This window comes from Scatophagus argus, chromosome 13 (assembly GCF_020382885.2).
Source record: "Scatophagus argus isolate fScaArg1 chromosome 13, fScaArg1.pri, whole genome shotgun sequence".
Taxonomy (NCBI): Eukaryota; Metazoa; Chordata; class Actinopteri; family Scatophagidae; genus Scatophagus; species Scatophagus argus.
The window spans coordinates 9,304,009-9,322,162 of record NC_058505.1 but is presented as its reverse complement, the minus strand read 5'-3'; the positions used below and the strand labels follow the sequence as shown (position 1 = coordinate 9,322,162).

At 40.0% G+C, this 18,154-nt stretch overlaps 1 protein-coding gene across 2 annotated transcripts; it reads left to right on the top strand.

The window, feature by feature from the left end:
* The first annotated feature begins 888 nt into the window (after positions 1-888).
* On the top strand, positions 889-7,135 carry ube2v2 (ubiquitin-conjugating enzyme E2 variant 2). 2 transcript variants are annotated; one of them, XM_046408247.1, is made up of 4 exons: positions 889-1,045; positions 5,719-5,867; positions 5,971-6,096; positions 6,273-7,135. In XM_046408247.1, exons 1-4 carry the CDS (start codon positions 1,030-1,032, stop codon positions 6,417-6,419), a joined length of 438 nt encoding a protein of 145 aa, XP_046264203.1. In that variant the 5' UTR covers positions 889-1,029; the 3' UTR covers positions 6,420-7,135. The 2 variants fall into 2 exon arrangements, with proteins under 2 accessions (XP_046264203.1, XP_046264204.1); XM_046408248.1 differs by lacking the exon at positions 889-1,045 and adding an exon at positions 1,838-1,860.
* The last annotated feature ends 11,019 nt before the right edge of the window (positions 7,136-18,154 follow it).

The following is an 18,154-nucleotide window of genomic DNA, read 5'->3' as shown; positions in this document are numbered from 1 at the left end:
TGGAGGCATATCTGAATATGGGCGTCTACCTGACATTGTTATATTCACAATTTTGTGTTATTCATGATAAGCAAAATATTCATAAGCGGTTGACTTGTATCTCCACGAACGTCCTTGCTGGAGCATTATCCCTAAGTGGTCTTGATTACAGCTGTTTTTAATTGCAAAAGGTCAAAGCTTCAGCAACACAACACATTTGGGCTTGTGTAACAAGTTGCAGCTTGTTGGGAAAACAAGCGTTTCCTCCTTGTTGCGTAACCAGTTTGACAGCTAGTTTGTGTTTCCTTGTCACTGCTAATGCATATCACTTTAACTCAACACCTTTAGTCTTAACTACACTTCTCGCTATATAGTTAACTACATAAACGCGTTGAACAAACCCAAATGTAGGTGTGACAATAAAGTTGCTCTTTATATCACAAGTGTTTTTACCCCTTGAGGTTTTCTCCTCCTAAGTGCACCGGAAGTAGGTGATGTTAGTCTTAAGTGAGGTCTACATACTGTTAAGCTAGCTAATACCAGTCATCTGAAGCTAAGGTTTTGCTAACAAGTAGCATAAAACTGTCGGTCGTTTTTTTGGTTTTGTTTGTTTTTTTACTCTTTGCCGACAGTATTTACTAGATTAATTACTGTGTAACTAACAACTAGTCAGTTCTGAATCCCGTATCCTTGTTACTGCTAATTTATTTTTACAACTCTATCACTGAAATTTGTTTTGCCAGTTATACTTCAAAGGCCAACTCCCGTCTTCGGCCTTTATTGGAAATGTGTTACGTACTTTAATGCCGCTCAAGTGGAAATTTAAGGGAGACATCAGGGTTCAATAGGCTAAAAGTCGATTCACGTTATCAAGTGTACAATTGCCGTCTTTCAGGCTACACTCACGATGAACAGAACAAGTGTGAGAAAACCAGTGTTGAATATGAGCAGGGCAGCTTGCAGTGCGGCGCTGCGCCGGTGTGGTGTTGCTGTTGGTTTTAACCGCTGTGATGTCACACTTCTGTGTGCTTCTGGACTCGGCTGAAGAAGATGGCGGCCTCCACAGGTTTGTGTGACTTCAAACTAATATCTACAGCGGTACAAAGTGAAGGCGAAACCGGAGTCGTGGTGTCGTCTTAGCCAGTAATCGTGTCTACTTGCTCTCATAAGATGGTTACAAAAATGTTCCGAATTGCAATTAATTCGTTAATATATGCCCTCGCTAAAGCAATGGTCTTCATGGGAGCCATCTATCTCATGGAACTGCTGTGTTGGCTAACCTAGCTTAAGCGTCCGAATAGCTTGCCCCGTGAGTTAGCTGAAATAGCACAAGGTGTCAGAAATAAGCGTCACTATCGCTACTGAATACTTTATTTGAAATAAAGAAAATCCCGTGGACGTTATACTGTGATATGGGGTTTAATGGGGTGGGTTGCTTGTCCGTTAATGGGATGACTGTAAACAACCGCAGACAGTTCTAGCTAGTATTAGCTGGCTTAGCTAACTTAGCTGCTAGAATATTCCATCACCGCGCGGCTGAGTGTGTCGATCCCGTTGTGTCCGGTTAGCTAACCAGAGTCACTCGATCGGAATAAACATAGTAATGGTTCAGGAACAAATCTGTATTGATATATCATTAAATATCATTTGAGCAGCAGTAACCTAAGAGTGACGAATATTATTTGGAGATTTTGATAGTGCCTCTGAAACCCCGCAGATCGCAACAGCATAAAGGTGACGGTAATGTTTAATGTAGGGACCAGTCGCGCTGCTGTTTTCTGTAGCGCTCCACTTGCTAACGTTATTGTTCAAATTTAACAGGATTTATACTCTTTAATTCCAAGAATAGAAGCGGGAAATAACTCAGTTTATCTATGCGAGGTAAATATTTTCCATTTCTGGGCGGGGGAGCATGCTAGCTCACCAGATTGACAAATCATTAACGTTATACTGTAGTTGGCACGCTTTGTTTCAGTAAATAGTCGGAGACCATGCCTGCTTTAGCGCTCAGCAAATAGCGTGGTTTTCAAACTTGAGAAAATGAACAGAATTACAGCAAAACCGATAGAATATTGGTAATATTAAAATTCCCACAAGTTTTAAGTTATTTATTTTTTCGTGAGTTTAACCACACACCACGGAGACGTTACTGCAAGGTGGAGAAACAGGGAAGTAACTTCATAATCGAAACTACCTTGTGAGCATTTGGCGCGACCTGCTGATTTCATTTTTAATATGGCAAGGTTTAAATTATCAGTGCCAATAGATACCATGAGTAGTCCGTGTCACACCTATGGACAGCAAAGCATTGACAGCTATTGAATGTTATGAAGGTGGATTTTTTTTTTTTTGTAAGTTGACCTAAGCTAATATTTCTGACATTCCTGTATTATCATTGCAACTGAATGTAACATAATATTGACAGGGTCAGTAGATGTATATCTTTATATGCAGTCAATGGTTCAGACCTGGCATAATGCGTCTTCATGTGTGTGGCAAGTGACCACTTGTGATTGGATCTCTTTTTCCCCCAGTCAGTATGCAAATAAGCATGTAATCTGTTTACCTGTTAAAATATATACATTGTAGATTGTCACATCTGAATAAACAATCACCAGAAACAAAAAGAAGTGTTTTACTCACAAAAAGACTATCATTTGCCAAATTCACAAGAAGGTCAGTCATAGTCAGTGTTTCACAAAGTTGATGTTTCTCCTAGCTCAACAGCTCACATAATTGTGAGAATTTTTTAAAGCAACTTTTGTGCACTTTCGCCATAAACGAAATAAAAAATAGCCAGTATTGGTTATTGTTAAGAGTATTTGTCAAATTTGCCATGCTTACCATCAGTAAGATGCTATCTTTAATAATAAGTTTAGTCTAAATGGGAAATTAGTGGAAACAGTGTGTTCAAACAGCTGCTAAATGTTGTCAGATAAGACGCACTTTAAACGCAGAGCAGAAAAGCTGTGACATGACAACTTGACGCTTTTTACAAGGAAAGAAAAAACTTAGCGTACTGCAGTTAATGTTGAATGTACCAGAATGAATGATTAAGAATTTGCCGTAGTTGTTTCACAACATTTAGTTTTTCTGACTCAACACCTTTGAAAACTGTTCAAGTTCTTTAAGGAAATCTGGTGAGATCGGGTTTTCTAGTTTATTGGTGAAATCAGTTGAAATAGACAGTATGTTTTCAAACATCTGCTGCTTACCTTGGCAGGTAAGAAAGCCCAAACATATTGCTTAGATTACAGTGAACCAAATGGAAATTAGACTGCATGTAATCCATTATGCCTGTTGTGACTTCTTACCTGTTGTTTTGCTGAGGATGTCAGCTGAGGAGGCGGTACTTTAGTGGGGCCCAGGACACATTAAAAGAATGTGATCATATGAGGCCCAGGCTGCCTCTGAATGTGGTTTGAGTGATCTTATCTTACACGAGTCCTCAATATGTTTTGGGTGTGTTCAGACAACAACAAACAATAGAGGGAAATATATAAAACTAAAGAGTGATGAATATACACAAGAGGCATAAGCCGTGGCTGACGCTGACCATACTTATTTATTCTGTCGGTCATAATGTAGGGTAGTAGTGGCTTCTACACAGAACAATTGCAGCAACATTAACATGGCAGATGAGTGTTTGTTTTTATGAAATATTCATTTCCTCCCAATGTGCAGCAACTTGGCTTCATATTTGCATTTTCATACGGTATCACCAAGAGCACACAAAACAGAGAATGGTAAACTTAAAGGGCAAACTTGAAAATGAATTTAATCATTAGTCAATGTGCAGAAAATCGACAAATTATGTTTTATAGTTACCTAATTGCTAAACTCATTTTACAGGCAGAGATATGGACCATTTGATGGTTACAGCTTCTTAAATGTGAAGTTCTGCTGCTTTTCTTTTGACTTACATCACAGTAAACTTGTTATCTTTGGTTTTTGGACTGTTGAGAAAAATAATCTAAAGATTAAACGATGATGTTAATGATTGTTAGTTGCAGCTGTAGTATCTTTTTTGTTACTTAGCAGCTGACGTGTATGCTAATACCTGTAAAACTGCAGTGGTTGAAAATCAGCTGCTGACGTTAACGTTGCTCTCTCTACCAGTTTTCACATGTGGATAAAGAACTGAAAACTTGAACAATTTCTTGTGAGCAAACGCCTTTCATGTAAACGTGAGAGCTCTTGTTCCATTTAAGAGTCAACCCTTTACTGTGACTGTTGAGCACCGGATGGGAAATATTGATTTTGAAAATGATTTGTGACTGATGGCTGACTGTGATTAATGATGTTTGAGATTAGTGGAGGTGGAAGCGAATGATTTGATGGCAAGGGAAAATGCAAATGTTTTCACCGTGTTTCCTGTCTCAGTCACAGGGCCTTTTTTAAAATGCTCTTTTCACTTCCCTTTCTTGTGAATTCGTCTTTAGGATTCTAATTATGAATAGCAGTCGTTTTACTTAAGTGCTGTCCCCTCAACCACCACCGCTCCTCCCGTCATGAGCTGTAAGTGGTTCATCATTTACACCTCTGTGAGTGCCTGTCAGGCTGTGTGTAATGGCAGCGTCTGAACTGAGAACATTTTCTCCGTAGTTTAACATGTTGATTGACTTGTTTTGAATGATGCTATTATCAAGTCAGCTCTTACAACATTGGTCATAAGACGTGCGGATGTTCCCCTGATCATTTGTTAGAAATCAGCTGGAAAGGCCCATGTGCTCCAAACCTCATGACTGTTTCCAAGAGGTTGTCAACAGTGTAATTTTTTCCTTTGTTTTTTAACCTTCAGTTTTCAGCAGCATTAGATATGTTTAGTAAATGTCTTGTGGACATGGTAATAAATTAGATGCAATTCTGCAGCAGGAAGATCATGTTGTGTTGCCTGCTGGGGCCGTTTGCATTTTGGGCTTCATTCTATTGAGTCATCTCTCATGTGAACCTGTCCTTTCTTGCACGTTTAACACGCTTACTCATTTGCATGCATTGCTTTTCTAGGATTAGCAAGACGAACGTGTGTCTGCATTAGCTTCTGTGAAAGGATGCACAGTTGGAGCATCAGCAGTGAGATAAAAAGTCTTTGATAATGATGTTGCAGTTCTATGTCAGAAGGAGACCCTCAGTTTAAAACTCTTTCAAGGCTGCGGTAACTAATGGTTGTTTTCCTCATCAGTTTTCTATCAGCTTTCTGTTTATTAATTATTTAGTGTCTAGAAATTGAATTGTAAAAAAGCCTTAATTTTTTAAAAATCTCTCACAATTGGCTTAAAATAGTTTTGTCCGATCAACAAGCTAAACAGATTGACGAAGATATTTCATTTTTAAAAAAAAACACGAAAAGCAGAAACCAAAGGATATTTTAAATTTTCTCTAAATAGAATAAAACAGTTACATGATTATGATCAGTAAGTTGTTGAAGCCCATATATGTTGTTTATTCTGCCAATAAGTTTGTTGATAAATCGGTGAACCTTGTGGTTCGTCGAACCTCTGAAAATAGTGAAATGTACCCATCGCGTATTGTCACATTTTCAAATTACTCCTTTCATCCTAGCAACAAAGACACCCAAAGATATTCATGTAACTATGAGTTAGCATATGGAAAAGCAGCAAATCCTCACGCTTGAATTGGATCAAATATTTGGCAATTTTGTTGCAGTTATCAAAATCAAAGTGAAAAGTTTGTCTGCCTTAATTTGGTCACATTGATATTCCAATTTTGTTATTCTAGGAGTTAAAGTTCCACGCAATTTTCGCTTGTTGGAGGAGCTTGAAGAGGGGCAGAAGGGCGAAGGCGATGGCACAGTCAGCTGGGGCCTCGAGGATGATGAAGACATGACTCTCACACGGTGGACAGGCATGATCATTGGACCAGCAAGAGTAAGCGGAGCAAACTCAACATGTGGATTATCATTCCCATACAGACAGAAAATCTAGATCCACTGATAAAAATATATACTTTTCTGCTTTTTTGTTTTCGCAGACCAATTATGAGAACAGGATATACAGTCTGAAAGTGGAATGTGGATCCAGATACCCAGAGGCAGCCCCGACTGTTAGATTTGTAACAAAAATTAACATGAATGGGATAAATAATTCCAACGGGATGGTAAGTGCCGTCATCGTCTGACAGGGTTATGTCTGAGTGTTGCTCTGTGTCTTCTGTCGAACTCAGAAATAGTTTTGCATTGCAGTTTTGTGATGCACACCATAGGTCACTGTTAGTGATCGTAACACAATGACTGATTTGATTTATTTCCTTTTTTTTGTGTGTGTGTCTCACAGGTGGATTCGCGTAGCATACCAATATTAGCAAAATGGCAGAATTCTTATAGCATTAAAATTGTTCTTCAAGAGTTAAGGCGTCTAATGATGGCCAAAGAAAATATCAAGCTTCCACAACCACCAGAAGGACAAACCTACAGCACTTAATCGTAATGGATTGTTTCGACCCTCTGTCTTAAACCTTACTCTCTTAGAAATATTGTGTAAAATCATCAAGAGGCTCACTTCGCACATCAACAATATCGTCTGCAAGAGCAAGATTGGACTTTCTTATTACATAGCTCATTCAAAAAGAAAAATGTCCCTGCAGTTAAGCACTGAATAAATAGTAAAAAGACTACAAGACCACAGTTATTCGCCTTTAATAAAGTTACTTTGACAATGACTTTTATGTTCGACATGTTCCAGCTTGAGTGGGCTTGAAGAGGGAAAGCATGACGCCACGCAGAGGCTGTACCAGAGTCCCAATAGTTTTATTTCAAATGACTGATCACTGAAGTAAACAGCAAGATGTGTGTATGAAGGCATGTTCTGTAACTAATACCTAGTCAAAGAGAAGCCACATTTTTTGAGTTGTTAGTCAAATTTAGCAGGTTCATTGAAATATCATGCAGATTTCTGAATATTGAACTGTGGCTGTAGTCTAAAAGTAGTGTCACAAGGTAAGAAAGATTTTTTTTATAAATATATATATATCTGTATTTGACACAATACCAATATGTTTCTGTTCTGCAGCTCTTTGACATGTAACAGACGTTGAAGCCTGTTCTGTTCTGAAACCCTTGCATTTAACTTCTAGTGAAAATGGCAGGTGTATGAACTTGTGATTTTCTGAAATTAAAATCACTGTCTGCGAAAATACACATCCCAGGGTTGACGTTTATTTGACTTCCCAGCTGCAACAACAGTTGTCATTTTTCCCACAAGGGGGCCATAGCTGACAAGTTGACTCCTTATTGCAACTGCAAACAGGAGTCCTGCACGCTGTGGTAAGCTCTCACTGTCTGTTGGGCCACGTAATGGAAAACCATGTTAATGAAACTGCTGGGTGACACCACACTGCACACCACATTTGATATGTGACTCATTAGAATGATTATAATCAAAACGCCTTTTGCCCAACACTTTCAGTTCTATTCTCGTTAAGTTGCTAATTTATTAGATGAAAAAAAGTCTCTTAATTGATAGTCCATCCAAACCTTGTTGTATTGCACACTAATTCTTATTTTAGTTTGTAATTACTGCACCGTGTTTGGCAGTAGATATCCAGTGTGGTTGTGAGAACGAAGTGTACTGTTCCTTCTGAGAATGTGACCTTTTGTTGCTTTTCAGATGTTTGATTATTCATAGAGTTTAATTAACCAAATGGACGATTCAAAGGGAATTCACTCCAGGTGGCATGCTCGGCCTTTATTTGCAATCTGTTTCTCACTCTAGTTACTATTTAAAATAATTGTACACTGATAAACTTTAAGCTGCTGAATTTTAGTTTTTAAACCTGATGAAAATTGAGCAAGGCCACATTCTTTGCAGAGTAGTTGGACTGTGACAGAGGGTTAATAGTATATTTTGGGGGGTTTCTGGCAATTCACTTTCCCATTATCCACTGTTGCCAGACTCACCTTTTTCGGCAGGTTTCATATTTAATAGCCCGACTGCAAAAAAAAATAATGAACCATAAGTCAAACCATTTGATTGACATTCCAGAATTACATTTTTTTCTTTCCCCTATCTAGATGGCACAACATTGACAATATTGTGAGCATCTTAGTGATGGATACTGAATTGTGAAAGCTATGGGACCTTCTTTGTTTGCATTTACAGTTCTTGACAAAGTTGTGTCCACAAAAGCACTCCAACCAAGGCTCCAAGGCTGTGTGTGTTGAAATGATGAACTGTGGTGTCTTCCACATTTGACCTGGGTGACCTCCTGGCCACATATCTGCGCCATGCTGCGGCAGAGCCTGGCTCCCAGCGGCTTGCCTCGTCTCGGGCCTGGGATGAGCACACTTCTGTCGGTCACGTTGACCTACACCGTAATGCTGTCACTGCAGCGCGGCGAGAGCTCTGCTTTGGTGATCGTTCCAAATTTCCCAAGGAAATTTTGGGGTCGTGTTGCTGTATCTGTATATGGGATCCCAAGACAGCTGACTTGCATAAAGAAGAAAAGAACCACAAAGGCATCTCTGTATTTTGATTCATACATTTTACATAAGCACTAATGATAAAGCAACATATACACAGAAAGAAAGCATGCACGCATGCATGGTAAATAGTAGGAATGTATTAAAAATTTTTGCACATTTGCATATCAAAAGTCATTTGTTTTAACTATTTCTATTTTCAAGCCACATTTGCATAGGGTGAGCTTTGATGTCTTGCACTGTTATGTTGACTGCTGCTCATGTCCAATCAAGTCAGAGCTCTGTCCCCTAGAGGGCGCTCTACACTCACGCATGCCCTTGGCAGGGCTCAGTGAAGGGACTTCTGTTTAGAGGACATGACTTGTCTGAAAAGGCAGCACCACTGTGATGCTCCCAGGCTCCATTTGTGCATGCTGTCATTATTCTTTAAAAAAAAGTGACGTGTTTTGCACTTTGCTGTAGGGAAATACTGCCTTGCTGTTTGTAGGCCAACGTCACAAAGGCTTGTTGCCGGTGTCCCTGTGTGTCCTCCCTGTGAGGTTGTGCGCATTGATAGATAACTAAGACAGCATTTGTACTATGAGCCTTTAGATCTGAATACAAGAAAGATTTCTTATTTCAATTTGTGTGTGGGTGTGAGATGAGTCAGTGTTTGCTGCGGAGGATGACCTCGCTCTTCGTCAGTCTGAGCGAGATGAGATTTGACTTTCTGAATGTGACAGTCAGTGTATGGGTCTAGCTTCAATCAGCTATACTCTCTTTGCTTGTTGTTTTGTTCACTCCCCCTCCATCAGAAGTCATGAATATGAAGTCAGAAGCGGCTTGTGTTGCAGCCGGTTCACTCAGTAGCTCAGTTGTCCCCAGATATAAAAGATACAGCCCCAGGTAACACAGGCTCATTCCTTTATTCACCATGTGTGTTGTCTCCAGAGCAGACTTTTCTGAACCTTTGTTTGTGATGACTTCACTTTTTTGGAGAATCTCATTTAAATGGAAGTAGGAAATTCTTACTTGACTACTTAACCTCCAGCCCCAATAGACTAATCTGAATTTCAAACTCGGGCACCAGCTGAGGTTCACTGAGCTTATTACACTTGTACCACGCAGTTTGTTTTGGTTTCTTTATAAGGTGTCATCCGGGCAAAAATAAAGAGTTATATTGCTTTGGGATGGAGGGGACCAAAAGCAGAAAGCCAGGGAGAGAGCAGTTCAGTGATCTAAGATGGGAAGGAATGTGGTGAGGAGGACATACGTCTCATCTGCCGGCAGACTGCTGGAACCAGGCCTCATGTCCCAGAGCTCTCAACTTTTGCCCTATGGGGGCCAAAAGGTCATGTCTTGTGTCTGTTGATACTGTAAAAAGCTTTGTCTTCTTTATGGCCACTGAAGAGAGAATGTGTCTGTCTTCCTGAGATACCCCATTTGTTTTAGGTCTTTAAGTCCTTGTCGTGGCTTACATTCGAAGTTGGACAGAGAGGACAGCTCATATAATCTGTGGTTTCAAGATTAAAAAATGAAACCAAAGCGAAAAGGTGGCATTTAGTTGGCATTAAATCATGCAGAACTACAGTAATGTAAAAGATGACACAATGAGATTTCAAGACTCGTCTCCATTATGATACTTAACAAAAATATCTTGCTGCAAACAAATCGACACAAGCACCTGCATCATCATCACCAGTAATATCACTCCAAGGAAAACATCCCAGAAATGAAGTGATTTAAAAAAAATACATGAAGAGTATAACTAGGATGGTAATTTACTCTTCTAAAATTTCATAGTCCAGAATTTGACGTTGTTTTTAAAACTCTGGTGGTTTCTGCTTTTTTTTAATATGTAACAGTAACTTAATCCAATTCCCTGCACCACAGAACCTGAAGGAACCAGTGGTATTAAACCTTGGCAAGCATATATCTGTAACACTTAAGTCTGGTGGGCATGAGTCCCCCACCCCCTAAGAAACAAGTCTTTGAGATACTTAATATAAATATTATGTACTGCGCTGAGTTCTAATTTTATAGCTCCGTCCTTTAGTGGTAGCCAGCTGAACCCTTGGAATTACTCTTTGCCAGCATGTGCTCTTGGATTTGAACCCAACACGTCCCTGACTAAGTTGTTCTGCAGTTTGTCTTAAAACCTATGTCAGTGAATTGTTTTGGCCTGTCGGTGGCCATGCAACAAGCGTGAAACACAACAATAATATATTATTATTTCATTAAGGTTATCTTGCAAACATATCAGTGAATAGTTGTCTAATTACACATCCAATAGATATTAAACATCCATTTGACATTCGGTATTTGCTCTCTTTTAGCTCCGTTTTGGTGTCCACCAACTCCTTAGAAAAGCATATGGCTCTTGAGCTGCTAAACCTTCAAAACAGCTATGTTCATGCAGTGTTTATCTGAGGTTTTCTTCTGCAGGAAACAGCTGCTTGTTGTACCTGAAAACAATGCTGACCAGTGAACCAATACAGTGAAGTTGGGCGGGGGGGCAGGGATATAAACTCAAAACTGAACTGCTGAAAGATGCTAAAGCATCTCAGAGCTGTGGAGATCACAGTGTGTGAGCCCATTCGCATTACATAGTTATCCAATGTTAATGGGACAAAATGTTACTGAGTGTGTTTTTCGCCTGACCCTCAAGCTATAAACAGATTTAGTCAAAGAAACTCAAAATGGGAAAATTGGCCACCACTTTATCAATTAAATTTGATTTTCTTCTTTGATTTCTGTTGTTCACCTTCCCCCGAGTCTTTACTGCCGTACTCGCTCTGCAGACAGATTACTGTCAAACAAACATCTTAAGGGATTAGGTGTAAACAAATCTGACTAACTATAGTGGATAAACTTAACTTGCTTTGCGTTGGTTCAGAAACAAAATGGGGACAGAGAATGATTTTATCAATATGTATGTATGTATGTATGTATACAAATCAGTAACTATAACACTTCAGCTAATTAACCTAATTAAGTTTTGTGTGAAACTTGGAAAGCAGTGTGTCTGCTGAGTGTATGAGTGGTGTATTTACAGTGAGATAAATGAATGGCCTCATCTCTCTCTGTGAGAAAAGAGACACACTGAAAACACATGTCTCTTGCGCATGTCTGTGCTACTGACATGCACTACACAGAGCCATCCACATTCAAATACACTGCCACAGCGAGTGCTCGAGGTCATTTTTATGCTTACTGATGTTAGACTCTAAGACTCAGAATGACAGCCCGAGCCAGTAGGAAAGCTTTGATTTCGATGTGCTGTCGGCGCATGATGTATGGGTCATGCTATCTGGGACGTGTGTTTAAAAGTCAGCATGTCGCTTGTAAGTGCACAACCTCATCCTGGGTCAAAGTGACACAGAACAGGGCTTCTTACAAAATGTTGCAAAAAGCAGGAAGAAAAAAAAAAAAAAGGCCAAATCGTCTGTGTACTCACTGCATTCCAGGTTATTTATACAGAGTGAAAAAACTGTGTAGACTTCATGTCTCTGCTTGGTGAGAACTATTAAATTACTGGTGGATGTTTTTAATTACTTCACATAAATGTTGGAACACAACACTTCTCCAGTGTTTGGAGGAGGGGGGGGGTCCATAATGTCTCACATGTTTAGGGAAGCACTGGCTTGCACTTAATCATGGTGGTCCCTGTGTGATTCTGGCGTTGGAAATGTGGCTTTGTGAGAGAAAAGTGAGCATTCCTTCTGCTGGCGCAAGGGAGAGGAAATGGGTAATAAAACCAAGAAAAAAAAAACGCCTCGGCGGCGTGCTGGAGCCAGTGATTCTGGGATCCACTTAATTGCTCTTAAATGAAAAAGATTTTTGGCTTCCCATTTGCTGTGTTTAAAGAAAAGTCAAGTCAAATCCCACATGTATACCAGCCAACTTCTCATTCAGCAGTATGAGCACTAATCCCTCTCTTTCAGCTGTGCCATCGGTAATATTATTATTAATATTGAGAAAGCTGCTGTTCACAGTCGGCAAATGCCAGAGGAGGCAGAAATTCAGCTCTTTTACTCATTTACGGAGGATTCAGAAGTCACTGGGGAAAAGGATATCAATAGTAGTTTGGTGAATGTTTTATCTCTCTGATTTTCCTAAACTTCTTCCTGACAAATATCTGTCTTTGCTTTGAAATTAATAATGGCAATCCTGTTTTTCTTTGCTATTTTATGAGATTTGGGAAGGTGTTGCATCACAGAAGTTGCAGTAATTCTTATTATATAAGAATTACAAAGCTTCAATTTACCATGAGCTTTGTGAGAAGAGATATTTAGATTTTACTTAGGCAGAAGAACAGAAGTATTAGCTTTCTTTTGTGCTCGTTAATTGTAAAAGTACTCTTTAGGCAATAGAATGGCCTTTTAAAGTGCTATGTTACTATGTTGGACTATCATCACTAACACATTACTGTGTGCGCAATACTCTATGTTGCCTTCAGGTGATGCTACTGTTGACTGCTTTTTATGTGTACTGTTGTGTAGCTTGTCGTATAGCTGCCAAATAAATGTAATGGGGTAAAAAGTACACATATTCTCATCCTATTACCATGTAATTTGGTTCAACAGCGCAACCTCCAGTTGATTAAAGCTTTCTAGCAAGTCTTTTCCGTGTTGCCTTCATTGGCCATTTTTGTTTCCGAGTGTGATGGCCGGGTGTGAAGATGCCACTCAGCGAGCCATTAAGGCCTGAAGTGCCACGCTAAGCTGTCATGTCGTGTCAGCCGCTCCTTTTGTACTCATTAATTGTTGAGAGAAGTGTGTCACATCCTGTCAGGCTGACTGCTGGTGTCCCTCTGGTCACCCCTCAGTGCCCGCTGCCCGCTGATGCTATTGTGGCAGCGATGGCCGCAAAGGAGAGCCGGGCCCTGCAGGATGTGAGACAATACTGGGAAGGAAGAGGAGGGAATCCCGGAGCTGTGTGCACAAGCCCGGTCAGCCGAGTGTCTCTGAGAGCCTTCCCCTGTGACTATCCCCCTCCGCCACCCCTCCTCCTCCCCCGAGGGTAGACTTTGTCATCTTCTCACCTTTGTATGTGAAAGGAATGAGAATGAAGATTGCATTTTGTCCAGAGTCTTCACTTCACTTCACTTCATCAGTTTGGCTTCAGTAGAATTCCCAGCAGCATCTTATTTTAACCCCGTAGTTAACATTTTTTAAGCAGTACATAAGTAGATGATTTACAACACATTATAATGTGGTCCTAAGGAGATATAAAGATATTTGATGCGTAACTACACTGGTGGTTTAAAACTTAGTAGAAGTGGTGTTTTTTGTTGATAATAGCATATTCTATCTTCATAATTTAGCTCAAAATATGTCTTTGAGTGCCACGCTTACTTAATGTTTTTGTTTGTAGTGTTTATTTGTCATTTTCATCAGATCAAACATGCAAATTTCAGTCAGTTATACTACTTTGAGGAGTGATTTTTAATCTTATAGATTCAGCTGTATCTTCTTACTTTCACATTTAGTTTCATTTCACATTCACATTTACTTCCATCTTAAATGTCAGGCAAATCAGTTGTTAAGAACATCCCTTGCGGCCCACAATAAATAGCCTATCTGACAATAAGAAGCTGATGACTGTATAGCTGTATAAGTTATGCTACTGAACAGGGAATGCTTATATCTGTCAATAGTTAATGATTGTTGCAAGTATATTAATGACCAAAGGGCAATTTGTAGTAACAAAGCAAAAAATCCACAGTCAAACAATGTGGCATCGAGAGCCTGCCTATGCACATCGGTGCTCTGAGCTAAATGCTAACAGCAGCTTTTTAACAATATTAACATGCTGATTTTTGGCAGGTTTAGTGTCTGCATGGTCACTATTTTAGTCAAGCATGTTAGCATACTAACATTTGTTAAATCAAAATAAACACAATGTACAGCTGAGCAGATGGAAATCCATTGGTTTTGCGGGTATTTGTTTAGAAACCAAATTATTGGACAAACTGAAATTTTAATGCCAGTTCATCCCAAGGGAGACATGAATGTGTGTAAATTTCATGGGAATCCATCCACTAGTTCTTGATTTCATTCAAGATCTCAAATGTCAGCCCCGTGGTGACACTAGAGGAAAAATCCAGGATCACCAAAGTCAACAGGATTTATCCTCTGGGTGCGATTAATATTTCTACAAAATAGCAATCCATCCAAAATTTCTTGAGCAATTTTCAGCCGCACTGTTGGCATGGCTAAAAATGTCCTTACATTATACATATATATGCTACATTGTAGTGTTATAAACCATTTCTTAATCGTGTCTATGCTGCCTATAAATACTAAATAAGGTAGTTAATATGAAGTGTTATAATTCACCTGCTGTTAGTTTGACTTGAACCTTTTAAGAGATGAAATATAATCCAAATGAAAGACTTTATGACACCTCTGCGAGCTCTGTAACCTGCACGTAGGGATCCAGACCCTGGGCACTCATATGAAAGCAAAAGAAATTACATAACACTTTCTCATGTTTCCACAAGCAGTTTCATGCATATAACATTGCTTCAGGACAATAGCGGAGACCATTTCTGTCTGACTGAAAACAGGCCATGCTATTACGGACTGCTGTGCATGAATCAATGCTCATGCAGAGATAGGCTGCATGGCACGGATGGAGAATTAATGAAGAAGAATCTGTGGTGTCGGGATGCGGTCGCTATTTGGTCCTGCTGAGTGGCTGAAATGCAGTCACACAATAAAAAAAAAAATGCAAGACCAACCTTTTAAGATTTTGCCTCTGGCCACTTGAAAACGTGTCTCTCAACCACAAAAGATGATGCACTGGATTGCACTACAGACGAGCGGGGGAGCAAAATAGATGTCCAAATATTTCCATGGCTCCTGTGGCCTTCTGCTTGCATAGTCCTGGCATGAGCTCATCGGTGTGCGGCTAGTTTGTGCTCCCTCAGCACTGTTCTTTCCCAGTCTGTAAGTATCAATGTCGAAGATAACTAGGCATTGACAAAGTCTTCTGAGCTCCCTTTCCCACTACCCACAAGACTGTGGCTCCACTTGGTATTGAGGGTAGAGGTTTTCATAAAGGCAGATTATATCTTTGTGTCACCTAATACTGAAAAAGTGCAGGTCGTGCTCTCAGGTTTGAATTAGTATCTGGAACACTTTACTCTGTACAGTGGTCATCTTTGAGCCAGAGTCTTTATGATAGCACCATTTATCATCTACTGCAAGAAGGTATGTATCCTTTGTGGTCTGTAATGTGTTTTAGAGTGAGCTTACTCTATGAAACAGTTATTTCTTTAATTCCCTCTTAGTAGTTATTTTTGTAAGCTTCGATCCAAATGGAAAAAGTTGTCAGAAAATGTTAAGAGGACCCTCTTTTGAGGGATAAGTATTCTTTTCAGCTCCACTTCAAATCTCCCAAAGAGTGACTCTCTTGTGGTATTTAACCAACGAATAAATTGACATGAAATGTATTCCTGATAATGCAAACACTGGGAACAGAGGAGCCAGAAATAACTCTCACAGGCAAGATGTGGAAGAGATTAAGGTTTAACCAACGAAATAAGCGAGTGGAGGCGGGAGGTTTGGAAAATGAAATGAGGGAGGAGGAAAAGAGGAGAGGTAAGAGGAGGTGAGGAGATGGTGTCTGCAGGGGTGAGTGTGTATGTTTGTGGGGAGTCCATAGAGGGTTAGGAGAGTGAGTCGAGAGGCGAGAACTTAGCCGAGAGGGGGGGTGGCCCTGTGAAAAGGAACTCATAAAAGTCACATTTGTTGGTGATGCATGAGGAAGTGAAGCTAGCTTTGGCACATGTGTCTGTGGTGCTAAATTAACTGTTAACACAAATAATCAAAGTGCAGGGCCCATTGAGCGCTGGCGCCAGTGAAATGAGGGGGAGAGGCTGGCTCGCTTCTCTCTGAGAAGTTGCAGCAGACTAGTGGAGAGCTAGCAGGTGGAGGTCTACCAGGGGCTTTCACAGGATGGAAGTGCTTACAAAACAGGCCGACCAGCCCGCTGACAGAGGAAAGCACCGCTGCACTCCTGCTTTCCAGCTATTGTGTGGAAGCGTGCTTCTCTTTTTAGATCTTTCTTTGTAAAGTTTGACATCTCATAGTACTGAAGGACATGGCACCAGCAATTACCTCCGTGGCTGGCTGATGGTAATTAAAATGCCACTATTGTGACCTTGAGACTTTTGTTTTTTTTTAATCCCACAGGAGGTCCAAACAACTGGACTTCCACTCTACAAGAGCGAGCCTTGTTGTGGTAGTGCAGACAAATCCAGTAGTTGAGATCATCTCCTCACCGCTGGTGCTGATGGGCTTTTATGAAAATCACCGTCCCTACTGATTTATAAAAGTGGAATAAAACGTCCTGTCACTGCAGTTGCTGGAACATGTCAGAGAAGTCATACAAGATAAGGAGTATTAACATTACATTGGTTGTCTCCAATCTTTTTGGCTTGTGACCCCTTAAAGACAAAAACTGTACATTTTAAGAAACATGAAAATTAGTTTTTTGTTGTGAGAATGATTGATACCACTCTCCCTCTTATTCACTCTGACTTTCTTAGCTTAGCACAGAGACTGCAAGCAAACAGATAGTGTGGCTCTGTACAACTTTGGACGCAGTCTATATATTTAACCTATGTGACATAAATCTTTGAATATCTGTATTAAATGACAGTCAGTGGAGATGAAAGCAAAAGGAACAAAACTGATCTTAAGTGGTATGTTTTGAACTATGTTCATTAAAATAGATCAAGATGTAGCTGTATTTGCACAGGCAAGTTACACATGATACCTTTGATGCCTTTATGTATGACTGAACAAATGAGCTGCATTTAAATTTGTGATCATAAGAGTAATCTTCGTCTCTACAAGACTGTTCAGCTCTAGTTTTCTCCTGCCAAAAACAGTCAAGTGGTGAAGGGAAAATAAATACAACAATTTGGAAAAAGTAATACCCTGCAGCTTTGTGACATCAGCACAAAAGAAGCATGGCCCCTGATGCTCTCCACTTCCCATGCAGCCCACAACTGGGCCGTAGACCGAGGTTGCCTGGCGCCACAGTCATCATGTGTGTCAGTCACTTGCAAAACTCACTGTTTTCCTTAGAGGATGAGCTAAGCTCCTCCTTTAGCCCTAACGATTTATTTTAGACTCCAGCGTCCAGAGACCCCTTTCTTGAGATCCCAGTTTATCTTGGCCATGTTGTTTCAATATGAACCAATCAGCTTAGCCTCCAGTGGAATGTCCCCTGAGACTTGCCTCGGTTTCCCAATAGGCCCATTCATTTTGAGGACACAAGTTTAACATCTGGTTTGTATTAACGCTCCCTACAATAGCTCTCATCTTGGGCTCAGTCGCACAGGAGGGACAAGAGGGCAATCAGTCCCTGCAGAAATATTATTTGATACTAAGACTTAGAAGTTATTAGCTACCTTTTGAGTATAGTTGAGTGTGAGGTAAAATTACAGTACAGTACAGTAATAAATAGCACTGACATTTTGGGAAACGCTTATTTGCATTCTTGCCGAGAGTTAAATAAGAAGCTTGATAAGATCTGGGCAATAAATATGTAGCTGGTGCCAGTTAGCATAGCTTAGCATAAATATTGGAAACCTTCCCCTGTCTTTAGGTGACAAAATCCACTTAGCAGCACTTCTAAATTTCACAAATGAACACATTGTGTCTGGGTTGCCTAATCTACTGGATTGGAAAACCAATTAAACAAATTAGATGTAATGGGTTAATTACTTAGCTCTAGAATGTT